The sequence below is a fragment of the Pelodiscus sinensis genome, chromosome 16, assembly GCF_049634645.1.
Source record: "Pelodiscus sinensis isolate JC-2024 chromosome 16, ASM4963464v1, whole genome shotgun sequence".
NCBI lineage: Eukaryota > Metazoa > Chordata > Testudines > Trionychidae > Pelodiscus > Pelodiscus sinensis.
The window spans coordinates 3082349-3107464 of record NC_134726.1 but is presented as its reverse complement, the minus strand read 5'-3'; the positions used below and the strand labels follow the sequence as shown (position 1 = coordinate 3107464).

The 25116-nt window shown below is 51.1% G+C and overlaps 1 protein-coding gene across 4 annotated transcripts; it reads left to right on the top strand.

Annotated features, from left to right (window-relative positions):
* The first annotated feature begins 831 nt into the window (after nucleotides 1-831).
* On the top strand, nucleotides 832-22230 carry DNAJA3 (DnaJ heat shock protein family (Hsp40) member A3). 4 transcript variants are annotated; one of them, XM_075899083.1, is made up of 12 exons: nucleotides 832-1099; nucleotides 4057-4193; nucleotides 5296-5379; nucleotides 6219-6419; nucleotides 6676-6828; nucleotides 8015-8162; nucleotides 8815-8879; nucleotides 10735-10863; nucleotides 12121-12236; nucleotides 13879-13976; nucleotides 20026-20148; nucleotides 21071-22230. In XM_075899083.1, exons 1-11 carry the CDS (start codon nucleotides 913-915, stop codon nucleotides 20133-20135), a joined length of 1428 nt encoding a protein of 475 aa, XP_075755198.1. In that variant the 5' UTR covers nucleotides 832-912; the 3' UTR covers nucleotides 20136-20148; nucleotides 21071-22230. The 4 variants fall into 4 exon arrangements, with proteins under 4 accessions (XP_075755198.1, XP_075755201.1, XP_075755200.1 ...); XM_075899086.1 differs by lacking the exons at nucleotides 20026-20148; nucleotides 21071-22230 and adding an exon at nucleotides 19333-19994 and having other exon boundaries at nucleotides 833-1099; XM_075899085.1 differs by lacking the exons at nucleotides 20026-20148; nucleotides 21071-22230 and adding an exon at nucleotides 16435-19326 and having other exon boundaries at nucleotides 833-1099.
* The last annotated feature ends 2886 nt before the right edge of the window (nucleotides 22231-25116 follow it).

Here is a 25116-nt window from a genome sequence, read left to right as displayed (position 1 = left end):
CCCCATCTGAAGGATGGGGCACAGCCTGCTTCCTGGGGAACGCTAGGGTACATGTACCGTGCTGTGGGCTCCCTGGAGGGCGGAGGCTATGGGAGTGCAAAGTCTACTGACCTTTGGCTCAGGAGCCCTCCCCACTTTGCCCCACGAAGCATAGAACCACGGAGCTGTGCCTGAGTCCCAAACGTCAGCTCTCACACAACCCCCCTACAGTACATGACAGGGCCTCACTCCTGCTCCATCGCCCCCAACTGGATTATGATTTTGTGTGCCCCTCCCTTCCCCCCAACTTGCTGCTTCACTCTCCCAGCCGCTGCTCCCGGGCCCGGGGCGCGACTGCCCCACACTCCATAGCAGGAGTGGAGCAACGTGGCTGCGGCAAGCAAAGCAGCGGGGCTGCCTTGCTGCATTTGCCCTGCCACTGTCCACTGGGAGACGGCAGAGCAGGGATGGAGCAAGGGCAGGCAGGGCACAGAGCAGGAGAGGTGGAGGCGGGGCAGACTGGGGGACACTGCACGGCATAGGGGAGAATAACCAAGGGTGGCACCCTGCAGAGAGATCCCTTTGAGGCGCAGCCCTTTGGGCCCAGGCTAGCCCCGCATGGAAGCCACAGAACCAACAGCCACAGTCCAGACGGAGCCTCTGGCCATGTGGCCTTGGCAAAGCGTTGGCCACACCCCGCAGGGGGCGGAGCCTGAGTGAGGCCCCGCCCCCTACTATCTGCAGGCTGAGCCAAAGCTCTTAGTCAGGTGACCCAGCAGGGCTCGAGGCAAGCCTACCGCACATGCGCCGGGGGGGGGGGCTGGCGCTACTGCGCACGCGCAAAGCTCCTGGGCGGCTCGGGCATGCGCAGGCGCACTGAGCGCCCTTTGGCCGGCCGGGCCGCGCAGCCGCTGTGAGTCGCGGCGTCCCAAGATGGCGGCCGGGTGCTCCTCACGCTGGCTGAGCGCGGCCGGGAGGAGCCGGGGCCTCGGCGGGGACACGCGGCTGCTGCTGGGGGTGTGGCTGGGCCGGCGCCTGAGCGTGGCCCCCGCCGCCTTCCCGCCCCGCGCCGGGCCCGGCAGCCGCCTCCGGCCCCCGAGCGCCGCGCGCAGCCCCGCGGGTGAGGGGGGGGCCTGGGGGGCCGTGACTGGACCGGCGGGGGCGAGCGGGGACTTGGGGGGGGTCATGGAGAGCGGGGGGGGCCGTGCCTGGAGGACAAGGGGGCGGGGGGGTCATGGGGAGCGGGGGGGGCCGTGCCTGGAGGACAAGGGGGCGGGGGGGTCATGGGGAGCGGGGGGGGCCGTGCCTGGAGGACAAGGGGGCGGGGGGGTCATGGGGAGCGGGGGGGGCCGTGCCTGGAGGACAAGGGGGCGGGGGGGTCATGGGGAGCGGGGGGGGGCCGTGCCTGGAGGACAAGGGGGCGGGGGGGTCATGGGGAGCGGGGGGGGGCCGTGCCTGGAGGACAAGGGGGCGGGGGGGTCATGGGGAGCGGGGGGGCCGTGCCTGGAGGACAAGGGGGCGGGGGGGTCATGGGGAGCGGGGGGGGGCCGTGCCTGGAGGACAAGGGCGGGGGAGGTCATGGGGAGCGGGGGGGTCATGGGGAGCGGGGGGGCCGTGCCTGGAGGATAAGGGGGCGGGGGGGTCATGGGGAGCGGGGGGGGCCGTGCCTGGAGGACAAGGGGGCGGGGGGGTCATGGGGAGCGGGGGGGCTGTGCCTGGAGGACAAGGGGGTGAGTGAGGGTCTTGGGGAAAGGGGGGCGGGGGTGAATGGGTGGAGAGGAGTGAAGGTCCCGCCCTGGGGGTGTCGCACAGACGGGGTTAATGGGGGGGGGCAGTGGTGTTGGGGATAGGTGGGGCGTGTTGGGGGGGGGGGGCTCCTTGTCTGTGTCGGGAGGGGGTACTCGATGGCTGTGGCCCTGGAAGTCGTGCTCAGGTTGTCAGTCTTGCACAGGGTCTTTTCGTGCTGCTCTTGTGGCAAGTGCTGTGATGCTTCTGTTCCTTACCCATGGGCTCTGGGGTGCCCATCCCCTAGGCAAGTGGCCTGTATTGCGTAGGGCCTAACGGTGGGTTCATAGCTTTCCAATGAGGGAAGCCAATTTGGTTCCCTCTCCAGCAAGGGGAAAGCTGGTCATCGTGCTTTGCACGCCAGCTTCCACCTTTATCCCAAGTCCGCTTCATGCTACATTGCTCCATAGGTCTGGCCCAGCACATCAAGAGAGAGCTCTGCTTCCAACTTGTCTAACAGCAACGTCATTGGGAAGGAAACTGCTTTAGCTTGAGGATAAATTGTTTTCAGAGCGGAGTGGAATCTCACCACAGGCCCCCAGGGTGTTGAAGGGGTGCACAATCAATCCAACTCTATGTGGTCTGTCTAGCTAACCAGATTGCAGTAGTGATAAAAAATGTTTCTTTCTAACTTGTGAGAAGATTGTGCTTGTCCCATTCAGACAATCTGCTAGTGATGATCCATGCCTTTGGGTGCAGTGCTGTGCCTCGCTTTGCTGTGGGAGTCATGCAGAAGCTTCTGCAAGTCACGTGCAGTTGCCCTTATCCCGAGGGGAATAGATGCTTGAAAACCAATTGCTGTCATGCGCTGCACCAATTCTCATTGAGTCCTAGATCATTTTTAAGGCCTGGTTGTCCTCAAATCCCTTTGTGACCTTCAGTCTGTCTGTCTCGGGGAGCACCTTTCTGAGCAGCCTGTGAACTGTATAATGCAGATGAAGCAATTGGTATAGTCTAGATTAGAGCTCTCGGGAGTCAGGTAGAGGAACCCTGCCAATAGAATTATTTCACAAGAGAGCAGGATGAGTTTCATATTTTAAAACACAGTGCAAGTCATGTCTTTTTGCAGATGATCTCTCCATCGATGCAGACACAAATGTCCAGGAAGACTACTTCCATCCCCTAGAACTCCTGTGAAGATTAATGGAATTCAGATCCTTCTAGGAAGGAGCAGTAGAGAAGATGATTGTTACTTGGACAACACTCTTATATTAGTGACTAGATATCCTGCCCTTAGGCCTAGTAGAATTATGTAGGTTCTCAGTTTTTTTCGTAGGGTGCATTACATGTTAAATATTTCTTGGGCTACCTCACCAGTTTACAGCCACACAAACTACTTTTCCTCCTATTTGGAATCACAAAATCATCCATGTGACAATTAAAGCTGTTGTTACTAGCTGTTGCTGCCACCTGTTACCGTTCTAAAGACTTATGCCAAGTCTGCACTACAGATCTATATCAGTATAATTACGTTGCTCCAATATGTGGAAAACACACACCCTTGAGTGACATAGTTACACTGAACTAACTCTCTGTGTAGAGAGGAGAGCTCGCGGAGGTGGATTAACTATGCCGAGGAGACATGCTTTCTTGTCAGTGTAGTAGTGTCCTCACTAAAGCTCTCCAGCGAGGCAGCTGCACCAGTATAGCGCTGTATGTGAAAAGAAGCCCTTAGTCTCCATTTTAGTAGGTCTTGGAATTGTCATTGGTTCAGTAACATCTTTTAGGGTACAGCTACACAGCTTTTTTTGTTGTGGTAGAAGTCTTCAAATAGCTCTCTGCATTTGCATACGTCCTCTGTTTGTTTTTTCCAGAAGAAGCTTTTCTGGTATTTGGCCCTGTCTACGCGGGGCCAAATTTCGGGGAAAAAACCTATTTCGAAAGACCCTGTAAACCTCATTTTATGAGGAATAAGGGGTCTTTCGAAATAGGGTTTTTCCCCAAAATACCGGAAAAACCTTTTCCAGAAAAAAAACCTGGAAGAAGTATGCATATGTGGAGCACTATTTGCAGACTTCTACTGAAACACAAAAAGCTGTGGAGCTGTACCCTTAGTGTGCATTTGCTTATGCATTTCAGTAACACACAAGTTCAAAATCAAAGTAGTGCCTGTCTTTAATTAAACTTACTACCTCTTACAGTCAAGGTGGTCATGTGTGCGTGTGCAATTCTGTGATACAGACTAGTAGGTTGTGGGTGATGAGAGAAATGGTCTTGGCAATGTGATGGGGTGGGGTATGTGTGTTTTATGATTCTTCTTGACTCTCTTTTTTAATTATTTTTTCCCCTTAGGAACTAAATGCTCTCCTATAATATGTGCTGCCTCATTTCACACCAGTTCCCCTTCCTACGCCAAAGAAGATTACTACCAGATACTGGGAGTGCCTCGAAATGCCACCCAGAAGGAGATCAAGAAAGCCTATTACCAGGCATGTGTACCTAAGGAAAACAAAGAAAAGATGCCTCTTGGAATCCAAGCTCACCACTGTGATGAAAGTGGTGTTGGGGAGATGGCGTTACGACCCATTCATCTTATTCTTATGTGTAATGCTCCAGAAATGACTCTTATGTTAATGACAACATGGCAGGGAGGGCACGGGGGTTACCAATGGAACGTATGTGTGATAGAGCAGAATCAGAAGAACGGTTCATATAGTCCTATATGTGGTCTTGGCAGTTGCCAGTGCATATGATTTATTTGTTCATTTATTTGGCTGAAGGGAAGAGACCTTTCTAGATGGACTTTTTAAAATAAAATAGCTTCCACCTACCTATTAGAAACCTTCTGGAAGCAAATTTTCATGTTAGCAGCAAAACCATAATTGCTGTTGATCTGTCATCACATACGTTCAGGACCTTCTTGAAGAAAAGGGGTGTTCTCACCTGTGTGTATGAGAGAGCCTGTCAGTCCACACTTAAGCAGGAAAGCTTTTCAGTATCATTAGTGTACCAATATACCAGGAAATGGCTTTTTTATGTCCCTGATATGGGGAGAGAATTACTTAGGAAATGCTTTTGGTCTCCTCTAAAATGTAAACATGAAGGCTACATCTACACTGGCATGATTTTCCGAAAATGCTTTTAACGGAAAAGTTTTCTGTTAAAAGCATTTTCGGAAAAGCATGTCTAGATTGGCAGGATGCTTTTCCGCAAAAAAGCCCCGATCGCCATTTTCGTGATCGGGGTTTTTTGCGGAAAACACTACTGCGCTGTTTACACTGGCCCTTTTGCGCAAAAGTCTTTTGGAAAAAGACTTTTGCCCAAACGGGAGCAGCATAGTATTTCCAGAAAAGCACTGACGGTCTTACATGAGATCATCAGTGCTTTTCCGGAAATTCAAGCGGCCAGTGTAGACAGCTGGCAAGTTTTTCCACAAAATCAGATGATTTTGCGGAAAAACTTGCCAGTTTAGACACAGCCAAAATGTTTGGGTCTGCTTAATGTTTCTCCCCTGACATGTAAGGTATACTGAGTAACAGTGCTAACTTTGGACTTACTTCTCTTCCATTTCTAATGCTCATTTTTTCTTAGCTTGCCAAGAAATACCATCCCGACACAAATAAGGATGACCCTAAAGCGAAGGAGAAGTTCTCTCAGCTGGCAGAAGCCTATGAGGTGATGTGACTGATGTATACTCAGTTACCTGGGAGGGTGGGATGGAACAACTGACCTACAGCCTTGAAAAATTATACCTCCCCTGATCTCATGTAAAAGAAATATCTGTCACTGCTTCATTGGCAACAAAATATTGTTTGCTAGACTTGAGCGTGTATGCCCCAGAATGTTTTGGATATTCTTCAGTACCTGACTGTTTTGTTCCAAGCTTGTTTTTGGGCCACTGTGCTATTCCTTAGAACAAAACTGACTGGTTGTAGGTGTGAGAGATTGGAAAGCTGGTACTGGAGCGGGCCTGTTGATCAATATAAGGACGGAGATCACCAGTGCATCAATAATTGGCCTTTTGAGGATGGGGGATTAGTAACCCCCCACATTTTACTCATTTTGACTGGCAGGCTTATTTCATTTGCTACATCCCATCCCGCTAGTCTTGCACTCTGCATGGTATATATAATTGAAAGCCACTTTTGCTTGCCTTCAAAAATGAAAAGATCCCAGAGCGGTTGATCACTTTGCCTATAGCTAATGTGCTTATTTGGACTCACCACATACTTCTAAGCTTAACTGCCATCCAGTGTACATGAGAGACACAGAGTGCTTTTCTTCTGCCGTGCTCATGTCACCTTTTGGCGTGACTGAAAGTATGTAGCTGTCCTCATAGAAAGGAACTGAAGCTGGGATTCTGTAATAGTTGCCAATAGTTTGCTTGTGATGGATGTGACCTCTGACTCACCTTGGAACGTGCAGAGGTGTAAATACTCTGTCTAGTGTCAGCCATGCTGCTCTGGTTCTGTACTGAGCACGCCCTGACGGGACTGTGCTTCCTTCCTCCATAGGTGTTAAGTGATGAAGTGAAGCGAAAGCAATATGATACTTATGGTACTGCTGGCTTTGACACCGGCTCAGCAGGCGCTGGACGCCAGTACTGGGGCAGCGGGCCCACCATTGACCCAGAGGAACTTTTCAGGAAAATCTTTGGGGAATTTTCAGGATCCTCTTTTGGAGACTTTCAGAGTGTCTTTGACCAGCCACAGGAGGTAAGGCATTATGCACGTGCATGTTGTGATGCAGAGTATATAGAATGAAGATGTTCCTAAAGGGAAATTTGAGAATTTCTTTGTGCAGATGATTACTGAATCTGGTGGATCAATTCTTTTCCATACTGTGTCTGAGCTTTTCAAATAGCGTTCCAGTCAGTCTGAGTGGAGACCACTTTTAACGAAGTGATTTCAGTTTGCTCTCAGCCTGCTAGCATATGGAATACAGCTGCAGTTCCGTTCCTCTCTTACCTAGTACGTCATGGAGTTGACATTCAATCAAGCTGCAAAAGGTGTGAACAAGGAGATCGTGGTGAATATCAATGACGCTTGTCAGCGGTGTGATGGCAAGGGGCATGAGCCGGGGACCAAGGTGCAGCACTGTCACTACTGCAATGGCACTGGGATGGTAAGTGCTGTTTTCAGGTGTAACCCTGGTTTTCAGGACAAATTAGTGTTTACTCAAAGGAGCCTTTCTGAAATGATCATTAAATAAGGATGCGATTCAGTGTGGGCTGTCTCTCCCTTTCTGTGTGTGTCCACGCGCACTGGTAGCAGGGGCAGCTCATCAGCCTTGGAGAGCCAGAAACCCCGCTCCACAGAACAGACACCACTTGAGCAATGCCAGGGCAAGCCCTTCCCATGCCCTGATTCCCTCTGGTGCTTCAATCCATGAGGGATCACCCCCGGGGAAGTTCAGTCTCCAGGACTTTTTTCTAAGATTTTCTACAACTGGACCAAGTACAAAGTCTGATGTAGATACTTGTCCTTCTGACTGAGACCTCGGTATTACTTTTTCACTTACACCCAGAACAAGTGTGAACAACTTTTGATCTCTCTGGATAGAGGCCAGTCATTATTCTAAAGATACCCCCATTCCTTGTACTCTGAGAAACCCATTCGCTGCTTTATTAATGGTGACCTCCAAAGAAAAAAATGGGAACAATTGTGAGGAGGGTTAAATGTAGTCAGTCAATTGAATTTTATTCCTGCCCAATTCTTGCTTTCCCCCCAAAACGTCTAAGCCTTATCTTTTGAGAGACCTTGCTAACTCCAGATTTTTTCTGCTGAATCATTTCCATAGTTTATGCACAGCTGGGTTCAAACAATGTTTCTAGCACTTTTTGAGGCATTGATAATCTCTATAGTCTGCTATGTTTTTGTCTTCAGTGTTGCTCTCTTGGTATTGAAATAATATTTAGTGCGTTATTGCAGATTGGCATCCTCTGTCTGTTCGTTACAAGAGTGAGGGTTGGTAGGAGAGTTACAGTGTCTTGGGTTAAAATGTGAAACAGATTTAAGGTTGTGTAGAAGTACACATTGTGTGTCTTGGACTGGAATCAGATGGCTGAGATGCATATAGTCTTCTGTGATTGTATTGCAGCTGGTTCTTGAAACAAAAACTGAATGACCAGAGATCTCTATCCACTTTAAGCTGCTAGAGGAGTGGTTTCTTCCGCTGAATAAGAGATTTGCTGTCTGCTTCTCCATTGTCTTGCATCTTCTTCATTGTCTTGCATGTTGAGTAACGAATAATGCTTGTGTATTATCAAAGGATTCCTCTAATCCCTCTTCTCTCTTTTTTTTTTTTGTAGGAGACAATAAATACAGGGCCTTTTGTGATGCGTTCTACATGCCGGCGATGTGGAGGTCGCGGTTCTGTCATGACCACACCATGTGCGTTGTGTCGCGGCTCTGGGCAAACCAAACAGAAGAAGAATGTGATGGTCCCTGTACCAGCAGGTCAGTGTCTGTATTTACAGGCCTGCTGTGTATCTCTTCCCATGTGAAACTCAACTGAGCATGTATCATGCCTCTAGAGCAGGGGTCTCAAGCTCCAGGCCTGGGGACCATTGGCAGCTTGAGCACTTCCCCAATCTGGCCCACAACACGTTTTGAAATTCTACATAATCAGGCCCACACGGCTGCTGGGGGCAGAATAGGTGGGTGGTGTGCAAGGACGCACCACACACCTGGCTCCCAGGAGGATCAGGCCTGCAGCGCCCATATAGTCCCAGCTGCAGAGGGCACTGCTTGGCCTGGAAAACCGGCTTCTGCCACAATGCAGACCACGCTGGTCAGGGAGCTGTCCAAGCTGACATGCTTCTGCAGCCAGTGGGGTGGGACCGGTGGGTTTCACTTTTGCTTACCTCAGGCAGGGGATCCCAGCACGAGGATGCGGATGTTAATGGGGAGGGGCACGGCAGGATTGCAATGTGAGGGTGCAGATGGGTGTTTCTTCCTGGATGGTGGAAGTACTGCTTTGGCATTGGCTGAACCAGTTGTAGTTGTCCAGGCATTGGGTTAGACTGGAAGGCTGTAGGTGCTTTGGTACATAAGATGCAGAGCAAACTATCAGACAGACAATGTAATGTTCATCACATTGTGATTGCAGGTGTGGAGGAAGGACAGACTGTTCGCATGCCCGTAGGAAAAAAAGAAATTTTCATTACGTTCAGGGTATGTATGACGCCTGACACCACACCACTTACTCTGGGCCATCTTCTGTCAGGGAGGGGAGCTTGCTGGTAACCTATCTCCTGTCAGTGTAACCACGGGACTGAGCTGGAAGGACATCTTGCCAGGTTGAAGTGATGCTGCCCTTCCAGTTTTCTGAGCTTGTGAAAAGCCTGCCTCCTAGCAAGTGGGGAAATATTATTAGGACAACAGAAATGCCCTGCTACAGATAGGGAGGTCAGTCCTAGGATACAGTGCATAACTTACAAGCTCCATGGGAAATTACTGTCTCTGGTAACTGGAATTCCTGGAAGTAATGTCCTAACACAGTAGTAGCTGGCATGGGCGCAGGTGTTCTGAATCCCTGAAGACACTGCAGGATTGCATTTCTGAGGTGCTGAATTGGAAAGTTAAAATGTCCTCTTTAAAAATCAGTCCACTGCTGTTTTACATGTTCTTTGCAGACACAAGTCCTCTACCTAGGTATATCATCTGAATCGTGTCTGTGTCAAGAATAAAATTATAGACCTTAGTATGTAAAAGGTTTTATTCCTCTATTTGAGGGCCTCTTCAACACTGATCTCTTCCCCCATTTTTGCATAAATTTCCTCAAGGATTTATCACCTCTCCAGAGCCTGTAAAATGCAGTCATCAGAACTGCCAGAGAGGTACAGTAAACTTCCGATAAGCCGGCACCTTTAGGACCCAGGGGATGTCGGATTATCAGATATGCCGGAGGACTGGAAGGGGGGTTATGAGGGGTCTGGGGTGGAGGGTGGGGGGTGGGGGAGGTGGGGGAGAACTGCAAAGCGTGGGAGAGGGCAGTGCTGCGGGACCAATCCGGCAGCACCGAAGCTGCTCTGTCCCCATTTTCCCCAAGTCAGCCGCTGCTGAAACTGACCAGTGGCGGACTTGGGGAAGCCGGGGGCAGAGCAGCTCCAATTGTCCGGCTGGCTGGAGCACTTCCGGGTTCCAGTTGGTGCCAGACCATCAGGAGTGCCGGATCATTGGATGCCGGACAGTTGGAGTTTTACTGTACTATGAAATGCTGAGGGTACTTTCTTCCCCTCTGACATTCCATTGTCCAAGCCAGTCCATAGGACAATCTCATTTTCTACCCTCCAAAGAATCTTTACTGATGATGGCTGACAAGCAAAGAAGAGCACAGTGGTGCACTCAGATCTGAGGCTGAGTATCCAGCCTTAGCAGTTAATTTTTTTTCATGTAAACTGAAAAATTGGGGGGAATTCTTTGCAACAGGAAACATGAAACCTCTTAATGCCATCTTTGGTATCGCTCTTCAGAAGAGAGGCCTGCTTCAGCTCCAGGTTGAACCTTTCTAGTCTGGCACCTTGGGACCTGACCAGTGCCAAACCAGAGAATTTTCCAGACCATGCAAAGACAATATTGTTTGGCAGCATTACCAACACTTCCACGCCTTACTGGGTTGTTAAGAGGACATCTAGGGGTAAATTAGAGCTAAACAACAGCACACAACACTGAGAGCCAGAATTAGTGTCTGTAAACAAACTTTATGGGACCACAGGAAAGTTGGCCACACCCATAAGTGGACATCCAGCTAACTGAAATTATTCTGGTTGACGGATGTTTCCGGATCAGAGAGTGCCAACTAGGAAGGTTCAACCTATATTAATATTTAATGTCTGTGGTTAGTTTCTAAGGATAACTTTAATTTGGGGTTTCCTGCTATGTAATTTTTAGGGGATGCGAGGTAAGACTTTTCCTAAAATTAGTGATATTAGCTTATAACAACTTAATCTAGTCTTTTATCTGGGAATGATGCATGTACTGTACAGTCATGACCCATGCTCATTACTCTTGAACTGTTTGCTTTTAGGTTCAGAAAAGTCCTGTGTTCAGACGAGATGGAGCAGATATACACTCAGACCTCTTTATCTCGATAGCACAGGCAGTGCTTGGAGGTACAGCCAGAACTCAGGGTCTGTATGAGACCATCAATATCATGGTACGTGGTAATAGTGCTTGGAGGAGCTAGGAGGTAACTTAGTTTGGGACAGTAGGAGGCCATTCTTTGTTTTCAGGAAGAGTGAAAAAATACAGGGCAAACTTCCTATGATTACAGATATCAAGACCAGGCCATTCTGGTCTTGGCCTCTTAAGGCCACCAGGACTCATTGCAGGGGTTCTGCTCGGGCCCTTCATGCAAAGGATAATTCCCGCTTCCTTTCCCTTTGCCTCTGCATAAGAATTCAAAGGGCTGAAGAGACAGATCATTGGGCAGGTCCTGGCAAAGTCCTTGACGCGCCTTTGGGCTAACGTTGCCAACCAGGGTTTGTGTATGTGTGATTCTTTCCTGCCTGTTCTGCTCTGTCATCCCACCGGCTTACAGGCACTCTTGCTCTTTGTTTGTGCATAGCACTTTGTTCAGGGAGGTGATGTTCCATGAAACACTGGAATAAATTGCCTCGGGGGGTTGTGGAATCTCCATCGCTGGAGATAGTTCAGAGCAGGTTGGCTAGACATCTATCAGGGAAGATCTAGATTCTAGATGGTGCTTGGTCCTGTTGAGTGCAGGGGTCTGGGCTTGATGGCCTTTTGAGGGCCCTTCCGGTTCTAGTGTCTGTTATTCTGTAGTGATATAGCTGTACCTGTACTGCCAAAGCGCTCCGGTGTAGATTTGTCCTCAGTAGGCTGTTTGCATTAATTCTCAGTGTGGAATGCTTTTTCATTACTATTGTATAATACCTGAGTGCTATCTAGGTATCTAAACATATAAATAAATCCCCCCTTACAGAGGAATAGCTTGATTAATTTATAGATAGGGCCCTGCCAAATTCATGGCCATGAAATACTCATCACAGACTATGAAATCTGGTCTCTTATGTACTTTTACCCTATACTGTAGGGTTAAATATACAGTGTGCACAGCACTTCTCAAACTAGAGCCCCAAAAGTGGTTCTCGGGCTTATTGGGGGAGGGCGGGGGGGTTGCGGTATTGCAATCCTTCCTTCTGCACTGTCTGCAGAGCTTGACGGCTGGAGAGCAGCAGCTGGAGGTTGCGTGCCCAGCTTTGAAGGCAATGCCACTGCCAGCAGCAGTGTAGAAGTGAAGGTTGCTTATGACATAAACACATATGTGAAATTTGCTGTTTATGCTGTGACCAATCCGTGATAAAGGTGTGATGTCTCTGATGTAAGTAGGGTTCCATGCTGGCACTTTGCTATTGAAGAGCATTATAAACACAGGTCTCTGTATTTACAGATACCGCCAGGTATTCAAGCAGACCAGAGGATACGAATGAGTGGGAAAGGCATTTCCCGGGTTAACAGTTATGGTTATGGAGACCACTACATTCATATAAAGATCAGGATTCCAAAGTAAGTAGAAAGTCTACTAAGAATTGAAAAGTCTACAGAATTTCTCTTGTAGAAATTTGTGCAGAATTTGTTCTCAGGAGATATTCATGTGAAAGATCTTCACTACTTTATTGACATATGCTTTGAACCCTAGATAAAATAGCGAATAAACCAACTTCTGTGTTACTGTATCTTTCATTGAACCATAGGCTTTCCTTTTTAACCAGAAAACTGCACTGATTTAGTGTATAGATTAAAGATCTCACAGCATGGGAATTTAATGTACTGGTTCCGTTGCAAGAATATGAATGTCTCAGCCAAAAATACTTTGCTACTCCAAATATTTTGGAGGCACTGTTCTGTGTGGCAAAGTATGTAGGGATGTTAATGATTAACTGGTAAGCCTCACCTTTAACCTGTAAGGCTTACTCATTAGGGTTAACTGGTGGTGGGCTGCCACCCCCTGGAGAAGGGGGCTGCTCCAGCCCTGTAGGACCTGCCATAGGCTAGGGACTGGGCTGGCCGCATTTGCTGGATTTTTCTAGAATAATCAGTAACTGAAGTTAATGTTTGTAATGTGAGTTCTCATTTGACTTACTATTAACATTCCCATTGACAGGAATAGCACAGTTGCCGCCTCTTGGAATTGTTTCAGGTTTCTGGCAGATTCACAGACCAGTGCATTGGTTTACACTCCCATCACATTTGGATGGTTCTTTTAGCCATAAGGATTAGAGACTTAATTACAAAAACATCCATTAAACTTAATTGTGGCAAGTAAAAATGAAACTGTAGTTACGTGACTGTTCTCGAGGCCGGGTACTCAGCAAACGCTGGCCTAGCTTTCACCCTAGGCCTGCGCTCAGGAGCTGCAAGTGGCTCTCTTACTGTGTCTCTGGCGGCTCTGCGCAGCACATGATATTAACACACTGTGATTTAATTACTGTCCAATCAAAGTTATTAACCAGTCTGGATGCTTTCACTGGTTTATGAACCAATTAAATTATCAACTTGCACTAAGCTATTAACTTATTTGCTGTGGGAATAATATAAACCATTCCTGTCCTACTGTTTCAATATGAGCATGTAGTAAATGGACCCGTGAATTCACACAACTGGCTCTTTTGGGTAATATTGATAATGAATTTAGCTCCTGAGCCGTTGAAGTCTGAGGATCACGGCCTCCGAAGGATGAGTTGACCCTCTTGGGCTCTTAAACCTGTTCTGATCCTCTGAGCCAGTCATAGGCTTGTTGCAGCGTAAACTGTCAAACTTGGAAGACGCTGTTTGTGTCCCGTGCACTCAGCTGGGAACTCTGTTTTTCAGTGCTCCTCTGCTAACATTCTGTAGCTCCCAGTTTGAGTCTTCTCAGTTTCAACCCTTTCAAATGTTTGACTTACTCTTTTGCAGTCCTATGAAATGCAGTGGCCAGAATTGTCCCTGATCCCCTAGGTTCCCGTTACAAGGCTTATTCCTGTCTCGGATGCTCATGTTAAGAGGTTACTGAGATTCTGAATTAATCTCAGAGAGTTCTATTAGCTTTTCATTATCAGGAGCACCTCTCCTGCGTGCTGTCTGGTGGGAAGCTGAGTTGAGGTTGCAAAGGCATCCATCCCTATCGTGAATACTGACTGAGATAGCAACACTGTGCTCTGACCTGCAGGAGGCTGACAGATCGCCAGCGAGCCCTAATGTTGAGCTATGCTGAGGATGAGACGGACGTGGAAGGGACAGTGAATGGAGTCACAAATACATCTGCTGGTAAGCCGAGTATCGTGTATGGTGCTGCTTTGTGGTGACTGGCTGTGGGAATGCCTTCTGTAGGTTACAGGGGAGGGACCAGGCCTCAGGTGGCTTTGAAGCAGGCTGTGTTACGTGTAAGCCTCTTTCACCTTGTCCGAGGCTGCTCACTGTTTTGTCTGTCTTAAAAGTGGCGGCTGTTAGTGTGGTGTTAATAGAGTTTAATACAGTATAGGCAGTCCCCGGGTTACGTACAAGATAAGGACTGTAGGTTTGTTCTTAAGCTGAATTTGTATGTAAGTCGGAACTGGTACATATTGTAGGGGAAACTCTAGCCAAACATTTCTCCAGAGCTCAGTTTTATTCTCCCACACCTCACTTCCCTCAGTCCTTTATTCTCAAGCTGAGGTGTCTGCTGAGAAAAGCCGCTCCGCGTCTCCCTGGTCTGCTGGGGGGGGGGGGGGGGGGGGCGCTAGCTTCGTGTCTCCCTGGTCTGCTAGGGGGGGCGCTAGCTCCGCGTCTCCCTGGTCTGCTGGGGGGGGGGGGGGGGGCGCTAGCTTCGCGTCTCCCTGGTCTGCTGGGGAGGGGGCGTTAGCTCCGCGTCTCCGTGGTTTACTGGGGGGAAGCAGCTAATGCGGGGCTGCCTCACCCCGTTTGTAAGTAGGGATCCGATGTAAGTCGGATCCATGTAACCCGGGGACTGCCTGTAAATGCCTAGCCTTGCTGGAAATCATTAGCCTTTCCCTCTGTCCCTAGTATTTGCTGGTGGCATGAGTAGAAAGTGCCATTATATTCAGGCTCTCCTATAATCCAGCTGTATTTCACCGAGCCTTCGTTTCTGTTGTAACGTTTACCTCTGTCAGACCCATGGTGCATGCTCCGGGTGGATCTGAAATTCCTTTTTGAGTGGTGCTGCTTCCATTGAACCCAAAAGGAATTTTCAGTGCCTTTAAGAAGATTGGGCCTAGAGTGTCCGTGTAGGACAAGTCTCTTGGTGCTGTGCTTCCTTTGCATTACCCCAGTAGTTCTGGTTTGGGTCACTTTTTAAAACGCAAAGTTAGAGGAAACTTTGTTGTAATGCTCAGCTTTTTAATTTAGTACATATCGAAATTCTCAACACGGGACTGTGGAGTGCGCAGAGACTTCCAGCTTCCCTGCCGAGCAGAGCAATTTAAATCATTGGTATTAGTCCTCAAAACAAGCACATTGATTCAAATCAGATTGAGCCTTTGTTAAACTAACCTGTACGTCTGTGTTATTTCCGCTTTGGATGGAAAGGTGTAAGGGACCAATTATAACGTCTGTTTAAAAAAGCAGTAATGGGTAGGGTACCTTACTTGAATTTTAACTGCTGTGGGTGCACAACATTGAGAAGTGAGCCTTCATCCACCAACAGCTTTATTCACATGCATAGCTGTCTTTACTTCACTGGGACTCCAGCGTGCTGAAATAAATGTGTGCATGGGCATGGCTGGCTGCTGCAAACATTGCTAGTGGCATAAAATCTGTTGCTTCAAAATTAAAATTGCTTCAGTGTTAATAGCAAACAAAAGCTGTTCAGACTTTCAATACAGGTCGGACCTCCCTAGCCCGGCACCCTCAGGACCGGACTGGTCCCAAACCCGGGCATTTGCCAGAGTAGGGGAGGTCAGTGCTGGCTTCTCTGCTGTTGCCAGCTGCAGGGCTCTGCTCGGATGGCAGCAGAGGGGCCAGCATGAATGGAGCAGGGACTCGGGGGTGGGGGGCGTAAAAGTGTAACCGCTGAAAACATGTGGGGGAGGGGGTGGCTTGCGGGGAGCCTGCGTGTAACTTGATGGTTAACCATCCGCACATTCCACTTTCACGTCCCTAGTGCTCAGGGGAAGCGGCAGGGTGACTGGAGTCCTGTGGGAGTGCACCTCACCTCGCAGCTGCTGGACTGTGCTCCCAGCACTGGCTGCAGGGCTGCATTTCTGCCCTCTAGCCACTGAGCTCCGCGGCTGCTCTGCCTCTTCCCCCAGCGTCACCCTGACCCTGTTCCTCCCCCTCTCCCCCTGAGCCTGAGCACCACAAATGGGCTGTTTGCGTCACACCGGAACTCTGGGAGGGCAGAGGAGGAGTTGCTGGACGTGGGGCCCAGCTTTTCCCCATGAACGCTCCAGCCGGGTGATGCCAGACTGTGGAAGTCTGGACTATAGAGGTCCAACCTGTGCACTAAAGAAGTTGACAATTTTGTAACCTCACAGACCACACTTCTCAAAAGTAGGAGCTTACAATTAGGTATGGAAGGGCGAGATTGTCAAAAGCGCCTAAGTAACCTAAGAGCACAGTTGTATGACTTTGCACCAATCCCGGATGGAGGATAAGCTGCTGAAGTGTTTCAGCTTGACCAGAGGAAGTTCAGTATATTGGAGGCGAGCACGTATTGTTGGTTTATCCATTTTGTTTGTAGTGTTCTCACAATAAGCGTGTAACAAGGCTGTTGGCTTGCTTTTTCCAGCATGGATGAACATCTGAAGTGAGACTACTTCAAAGGAAAGAAAAAAACCCCAAATCTGAAATGCTACTGTTAAGAAACTAAGGGAGTACAGACTACCCACTTTAGCAATGTAAGACTACAATTGCATGGAAGTGTAGAACTGGCAACATCATCTGAATTTAAATCAGAAAATGTATTCCTTTTTGTATCATGATTTTTGTCCACCATGTGGCCTGGCCTTCCTAGCAGTGTTTATAGGGTGTTCTCACTCACAGGAAGTGGATACTGCTGAATACAACAAAACTGAGAGGAATTCCAGCACAGGGTCTGTTTCACTGCCATTGCATCAGTCTGACTCTGAATTCTGGAGTCGACTTTAAAGGTGGGCGGCAGAGAAAGAGGCTCTTTCTTTGTTGACTTATTTATGACAGGTAAAGAAGGCCTGAAAAGCATTTTTCATTAGTTTTTTTTCCTACTTGTTTTTTATAGAAATAGCTGGACTGGTCTCCTTTGTTTTGGCTGGAGGCTGTTCTCAAAGGGCCAGAGAACTGGGGTGGAAGCGTTCTCAGGCTTGTCTAAGTGGGAACATTTCACCAGTTATACTGATACAATTTTAGTAGTAGAGTGAAACTAGGTATATTGGTATTGTGGGCACACTTGAATAAGAGCGCCTTTGTGGCGTTATGTCATTTTGGAAGGGGTTTAAGATAAACTGAAAAAAAAGCCATGTACCCCACCATAAGTGTGCCCACACAGACAGTAACACTAGAGTAGCTATCTGTTTAAATTCACACTTGAGCTCATACTGATACATCTTTCCCATGTAAATAAGTCTTCAGGTGTAAGGGGGAGGGATTTTTACCAAGCTGGGGTGGTGGCTAACTTGAATAGCCCCTCTGCCCCTGAGGTGACATACAATTACAGCCCAGATAATACACAAATCATTTAATGCAATGGATCCCAAAAATACCGACTTCAGTACGGACTCCTGAGGTTGGGAGTGAATTATCCTGTCATAGGACCTTGCATTCACAAACTGAATCTTGAAATCTTGTATTTTTTCAGTGATATTGCATCTGAAACTACTTCCTAAACAATGCATGAGCTGCCTAAAAACAGCCCCCATGCCAAAGCTTTGTCTGCACTACAAGTAGCATGCGTACTGCAGTGCGACTTTTGTCGGAAAAAACACCCAGTTTCCAAGACACAAAATTTCTACCCTTACAGAGAGGTTTGTCTTTTCCTCTCTCTTTATTGTCGACAGAGAGCCAGCATGGACCCTGTTTTGTTGAGAGAACTGGCTTCCGCCAGTATCCCACAATGCCTGCCCTGATGGCTCTGCTCAGTGTTTTGATCTCTGCTTCCCTGCAGGCCTATGCCCCTCCCCTTTCAAAGCTCCAGGAAGTGTCTTGACAGCTGAGTGAGCTGCTCCCTTTGGAGAACAAAGAAAGAGCAAATCATGGGAGTGCTTCTGTTCTGCCCTGCTAGGAACACAGCGGCTGGCAGGCTGCTGCTGCAGGGGAACAGTTTGCTGTGCTGCTTTGACATTCCTGAGCATGGACAGCGCAGAGCTGCTCCTAATGCCCCTCCCAGGAGCCAAGGAGGCTGTGGGAGACTGAGGGAATCCCAGTATGCCCAAGGATCACTCCACCTTCCCACAGCCCTGCACAATGTACCTGCTGTGCACTGCTCTCACTGTCCATGATGGTGTCCCCAGTGTGGATGTGAGCTGATGACGACGACTTTTGGGTGTCATGTTTTGTCGACTTTTGGGTGTCATGCTCATCTGAAGTGGGTGTGGCCCACACAAGCTCGTGATACTGTATGTATTTTGTTAGTCTCTCAGATGCCATAGGGCTACTCACATAAGTTGACCAAACGTGGTAGTGGAGACATCCCCTGAGCGAGGGTGCAGCCCTGGAGAGGGAGGGCGGGAGGCCTTGTCCTCCATCTGGGCTGTGGGTGAGAGCATACTGCATGGGATTGCTTACGAATGGCCAGTGCATCCGTAGGCTTGCCATGGGGTGCGTCGCATTTCCCCAGCTGTGAGACTCCTTGGCGGGGCACCGGGTGGGACCGGTTGGTGGACAGAACAGTCTGAGGCAGGAATGTCCTTTTGTTCTGGTCTGCGGTGCCTGGGGCAGTGGGGCGTAGGCCCACGATGGGGCTCCAAGCAGAACGGTAACACACATAGAGCAGGAGCTTCAGAGGGTGGCCGAGTTAGTCTGTTACAGAAAAAAACAGCAAATGGTCTGGTAGCACATTCTAGACTCACAAAACCTGTAGATGGGATCATGAGCTTTCCGGGGCACAGCATCTGAAGAAGAGGGCTGTGCCCCCGAAAGCTCATGATCCATCTACATGTTTTGTGAGTCTAGAAAGTGCTACCAGTCCACAAACAGTTCAGTTTTGTTTACAAGTCTCTAGCTCTGTGGGAAAACCTTGGAAACGTGACATGACACCGGAGCAGCAACATCTGCCTGACTTGCTGAGGCGCTGGAAGGGGAGCTCTGAGGGGGGAGCTATTGCTTTCAGTGGCTTGTGACGGTGCTTTTCGTGTAACATTGCTACTTGCTTGCTGCTCATCAAGCCGTTTGAGAGAGAAGAGGCCGGATCTTGTTACAAAGATCTACACCAACATGGGGGGTGCAGAAGGTGTATGCATGAAAACTGACAGGGCTTTGCCTCATGCTTCTGAAGGGGGGCCCAAGCTAGCAAAAGCGGGGAAGAAAGTGGGGTTCACACCAGAGGCGAAGGTGCTTTTAAAGAGTATCCTTCCCCAGCGAGTGGGGGCGTTTCAAAACCAGCTCAGTTAAGACACCTGAACGCAGCACAGATACCTGCCTTCAGCTCCGTTTGAAACGCAGCATGAGACTTGGTATCCTCGAGTAATTGCATCCATCTGTAACTTGTATGCAGGCAGTTGACGTGCACACGTCTAGGAAGAGCAGTGTAAAGAGAATATGCACTTAGCTTGCGGGACCCAGGAGGCGGTGCTAGTGGTGTGGAGAAGCTGATCAGAGCTCTGCTAGTCTGCGGTGCATGTGGCTTGCCTGCTCTCTGAGAGCAACGTTCATGCTACACCCTGGTGCTCTCAGCATGTTGCTTGTGGCTGCTACTAGAAGTTGAACTAGCTAATGATTTTGTGCCTGTTATCTACGAATATCTGTTCACATTGAAACTTGATTGGTGCATAATAAACTCTTCTTAAATCCAGATTGTTTGAATGTCAGCGGGCTGGGGAGGGGGGCTCGTGGTACTCTGTTAATGCACTTGTCTTCCCTCTCTGGAGCCCAGACTTTCCACCTTGATCACACGTGCAAATTGTAGCGCCCAGTCTTGTGTTCTCTCAAGCCACCCCCGGGTGAGGCAAATGAGCAACAGAAGTGGCTCGTGTGCTGGTGCAGATCCGTGTGGGGATGTTTATGTAGGATCTGCACATGTGAGCACTGGGGAAAGCCAGGAATGCCGTGCGACACTCCACACGCCCCACATTTACTGGCTCCAGCAGTCCCCTAATCGGAGCCAGGCTTCGGCATGCTGTCCCCGGAGGTGTGGGCCTGGGCAGAGGTGGAAGTGTACTCTGATAGCAGCTGTGCTGTTTGTGTCCAGGTGGCAGGGCCCCGGATAGCTCTGAAGCAGGCGAGGACAGGCCTGAGGCTGAGGCGGGGGAGAACAAGGAGGGATTCCTTACCAAACTTAAGAAAATGTTTAGCTCCTGATATCCCATCGGAGGTAGGAACCCTCTTGTACTTTGCTGATTGTTCGTTCCTCACGCCAAGCAGAACATGGCATCCCTGGGGAGGTAGATTGGAGAGGAAGCAAAGAAATTGCGTGGCTTACGCTTAGCCTCAGGCCTTCCAGCCAGCCCTCCCTATGAAAACCTCGTCAGTTTATCTGGAAGCTGTAGCAGAACCCAGACTAAATAGATTTGCAGCACGGAGCTCTCTAACGTATGGCTCTGCTCTGGCATGTGAAAATGGCCCAAAGCTGCTCCCTGGGTGTGTGTGGAGAAAGATCTGCTCACTGTAATGGAAACAGCCTGAGTGCTTTTCCTCCTGCTACCGGCACACGCCCTCTCTGCTGGAGCTGCACAGGGGAGAAGAGACTGTAGCTTGCCACGTGTTTTGGTGACCACTGGGCAAGCCTGTTGAAGGCAAGGGGATTGCACAGATGTCACGGTGGTGGGGGGCCCAGCTGGGCCTGGAGAACTGAATACTGGGGGGGAGCGCAAGGATGGGGCCTACTTTGAGTGCCTGCCCCAGGCTGAGTGTGCAGGGCTGGCAGTCGGCGCGAGGGGAATGTCTTTCCTTCTAAATTGAACAGATTGGCTCTAGAAATCCACGATGGGCAATAATCCAGGAACCCCGATGCCATGTTTGGGCAGCTCTGAGTAGACAGCACACGTTAAAGGCCCGGTTAGTGAATGTGATGGAGCAGGGCGCGTGCTAAGGATACTTGGCCACTAGGCCCAGAGTTTCCCTTTTCTTACTGAGCTGAGATTCCTTCTGCCAGCCCCAATGAAATGTGCTCGCAGCTAGCAGGGGAACTTCTGTTACCGAGGCATGTGCCAGCACCCACTGACACTGTGACATTCTTAGGCTTGGACAGGAGCAGTTCATTACGTGCTAAATATTCTCCCCATCTTTAACTCCAGGAAAACGCTCTACTGGCAACTAGACAGTGGGAAGCAGCAGTAGATCATTCCTGCAGCCGGGGGGAGTCGTTCTGTCGTCTGGCCATGGGCCTTGGAAGTGAAAGGATGTCCCTTGGCAGCACGCTCACTGCCCGCCGGCAACACCACGAACTACAAGAGGCACCAACAATCACCAGATCATGAGGAACTAGCCACCTTAGGAAATGTCACCCGGGCATCTGTACGGGGTCTAGGATTCCGCATGCTGGGAGCTCATTTGGATCCTCCTTGTGTTATAATTCAGAGCCAAATGTGGACGCTTTAATGGTAAAATGAAAATGTTTCCAGTGGCAAACGGAGTCGTTTGCTTTACGGAGCTTTCAGCGAGGTGGCTTCGCGCGCCGCTCGACAAGTCCGTCCGCTCGGTCACCCTTCCTCAGTACGAGATCTGCTTGGTGCATCCTTTCCTGGAAGGCTTGGCCTGTCTGCGGAATGACCCCACCAGCTGGGAAGAGGCCCTGGTTCTAGACTCCTGTGATAGACTTAGAGGGATCTCCCGTCTGCTGAGAGTGAATTACAGGGAAGGAGCGTAATTGCCCATAGTCCCCCACAAGGTGTGAGGGTGGGCGTGGCTTTCCTTGTCCTGTTAGCCGCTCCTACAGCCTGCGCTGGTTAGAATCAGCACTTCCCTTCCTCGCCAAGGCTAGCGCGGTGGCAAAACAAGGCAGCGTTGCCATTTAACCCAGTGCCCAGGGCGCTCTCACCAGCTCTTAGGAAATGCACCCAGGCTGCCAGTTACGTTACAGCCCAGCCCTGCTAGTCTCCAGAGAACGGGCCTTCTGGGGGGATGTTCCAAGCAAATGTACTGACCAGCCCGTAGGAATCATTGTTTCAGTCTAGCCGGCTAAGAATGCACATGGATTGGTCTGCACTCCACAGCTGGAATTAGGCACCAGTGGAGAGTGTTTCCATGGTTACTGCAACCTGCCTTTTAGTTGAATACTTACAACTGCCCGCAGCCCCCACCCCTCTGGGCACTGACCAGCTGGACAGGATTTGACACAGCACCTCCCTCCTTGCAGTTCTGAAAGAAAGCGCCTGGTTCCTGCTGATCCTGTCTGTGAAGTGATTCTGTGCGGATGTAAATAAGATGATCTGCTCATAAAGATATTTAAACCTGTTGTGCTGCCTCCCCCGCCTTACAGCCCTGCCCGAAAGAGTACTTGGGCCTGGGGGGGAGGGGATTTTATTTTCACTCCAGGTGTGTGTGTGGGGGAGGGGGGGGACTTGTTGCTCACAGAAAGCAGTTGGGAAAGTCTCAGGAGTCGCAGCCCTTTTCCTTCTGTGTCCCCGCTGTGCAGAAACAAGGCCTGCAATTAACACCCTGCCTGCCCTGCTGGTGCTCTGGGTCATCCCTAGGCTGCTCCCAGGGAGAAGCGCCTTTGCACAGTGACCTGTTTGCAGCTTTGCTCAGCCAGGAGCCTGAGTCAGACCAGCAGAGCATTGACCCGGCTCTTGGCGAGGTGGCCGAGGGTTTAGGCTTGTGTTGAAAGAGCCTCCATCCTATGCTTCTTGGGGGAGGGGGCTGCCCTCTGCATTAACACATGTGGGGGATTCTTAAGCCAGCCAGGCCTGTGGGTCTGGTGTTTTCAGAGCTGGCAAGCGCGCACGCCTGGGGCCTGTATGGCAAAGGGAGAGGGCTGAGCAGATGTGGTTGCTGGAGGAAGCTTCCCTGAAATTCCAGAATGAGCCAGAGTCGCAGGGAGCTGAGGGGCAAGTGGCCTGGCATTGAGAGCTGTGCCAGTCCTGTGGCTCAGCTAAGCGGTTCTCGGAGCAAGGGCAGGTTACTGGGTCTGCGGCCGGCCTGGGAACCTGGCCCGAAGCTGCCTTTGCCTTGCACTGCACGTTACATGGGCTGCGTTGTCCACCCTCATCACTTCCAGGAGCTCGTGTACCTGCTACGCTAGGAAGCTCTACTTCAGGGGCAGGTCTGCCCGGCTGCAGCTCAGGGACCACGTCCTGTAAACCGGTGGCTCGTGGGCTGTCAAGTCCTCTAGGCTGCCTGAGGCAGGGGCTTGGCTGCTGCCAGAAACACCCCAGGAGACGCGGGGGTAAGCAGCCAGTCTGGTGGTGGCTCATGGATGGCCTTGGCGTAGCTCCTCTGGACTGGCCGCTCTTGCTCCCCTTCAACTCACTAACGCAGCGCGAGGCAACTGAGGGGCCTCCGTCTCCGCGGCAAGTTTGTCCTAAACCAGGCGGTCCCGGGTTAGGGCAGTTTGCTGACGGCTCTGGGGTACCCAGGATTTGCAAAGGGAGCCGACTGAACTGTAGCAGCACAGTGATTGGATGCAGAGGGAGCACCCAGTGTGGCGTGGAATCCGCACACACCTCACTTCACGTGCCCTGGCTTTGCGGGCGTGTCACTTCAGTAATACTGGGAGGGAAAAGCTGACAGCCATTGAAACTTGTGGAATCTGGCAACTCTGCATGTGGGCAACGGTAAACGTGTCTTGGGGCCACGCACAGAACCTTGGGGGGGGTGCAGTTACCTCAGCGTGAACCCAGCCTCACGGGCGCACGTGTGCGTGCACTTACCTCAGTGTGAACCCAGCCTCACGGGCGCACGTGCGCAGTTACCTCAGTGTGAACCCAGCCTCACGGGCGCACGTGCGCAGTTACCTCAGTGTGAACCCAGCCTCACGGGCGCACGTGTGTGTGCACTTACCTCAGTGTGAACCCAGCCTCACGGGCGCACGTGCGCAGTTACCTCAGTGTGAACCCAGCCTTACGGGTGCACGTGTGTGTGCACTTACCTCAGCGTGAACCCAGCCTCACGGGCGCACGTGCGCAGTTACCTCAGTGTGAACCCAGCCTCACGGGCGCACGTGCGCAGTTACCTCAGCGTGAACCCAGCCTCACGGGCGCACGTGTGCACTTACCTCAGCGTGAACCCAGCCTCACGGGCGCACGTGTGTGTGCACTTACCTCAGCGTGAACCCAGCCTCACGGGCGCACGTGCGCAGTTACCTCAGTGTGAACCCAGCCTCACGGGCGCACGTGCGCAGTTACCTCAGCGTGAACCCAGCCTCACGGGCGCACGTGTGCACTTACCTCAGTGTGAACCCAGCCTCACGGGCGCACATGTGTGTGCACTTACCTCAGCGCGAACCCAGCCTCACGGGCACGTGTGCACTTACCTCAGCGCGAACCCAGCCTCACGGGCGCGTGCGCAGTTACCTCAGCGTGAACCCAGCCTCACGGGCGCTCGTGCGGTTACCTCAGCGCGAACCCAGCCTCACGGGCGCTCGTGCGGTTACCTCAGCGCGAACCCAGCCTCACGGGCGCTCGTGCGGTTACCTCAGCGCGAACCCAGCCTCACGGGCGCACGTGCGGTTACCTCAGCGCGAACCCAGCCTCACGGGCGCTCGTGCGGTTACCTCAGCGCGAACCCAGCCTCACGGGCGCTCGTGCGGTTACCTCAGCGCGAACCCAGCCTCACGGGCGCACGTGCGGTTACCTCAGCGCGAACCCAGCCTCACGGGCGCTCGTGCGGTTACCTCAGCGCGAACCCAGCCTCACGGGCGCTCGTGCGGTTACCTCAGCGCGAACCCAGCCTCACGGGCGCTCGTGCGGTTACCTCAGCGCGAACCCAGCCTCACGGGCGCTCGTGCGGTTACCTCAGCGCGAACCCAGCCTCACGGGCGCACGTGCGGTTACCTCAGCGCGAACCCAGCCTCACGGGCGCTCGTGCGGTTACCTCAGCGCGAACCCAGCCTCACGGGCGCACGTGCGGTTACCTCAGCGCGAACCCAGCCTCACGGGCGCACGTGCGGTTACCTCAGCGCGAACCCAGCCTCACGGGTGCTCGTGCGGTTACCTCAGCGCGAACCCAGCCTCACGGGCGCACGTGCGGTTACCTCAGCGCGAACCCAGCCTCACGGGTGCTCGTGCGGTTACCTCAGCGCGAACCCAGCCTCACGGGCGCTCGTGCGGTTACCTCAGCGCGAACCCAGCCTCACGGGCGCTCGTGCGGTTACCTCAGTGTGAACCCAGCCTCACGGGTGCTC

Coding starts and splice junctions, on each gene's coding strand:
- DNAJA3 (XM_075899083.1), top strand. CDS start 913: ATGGCGGCCGGGTGCTCCTCACGCTGGCTGAGCGCGGCCGGGAGGAGC. Junction 1,100..4,056: donor CGCCGCGCGCAGCCCCGCGG/GTGAGGGGGGGG, acceptor TTTTCCCCTTAG/GAACTAAATGCTCTCCTATA. Junction 8,163..8,814: donor GATGGTCCCTGTACCAGCAG/GTCAGTGTCTGT, acceptor TTGTGATTGCAG/GTGTGGAGGAAGGACAGACT.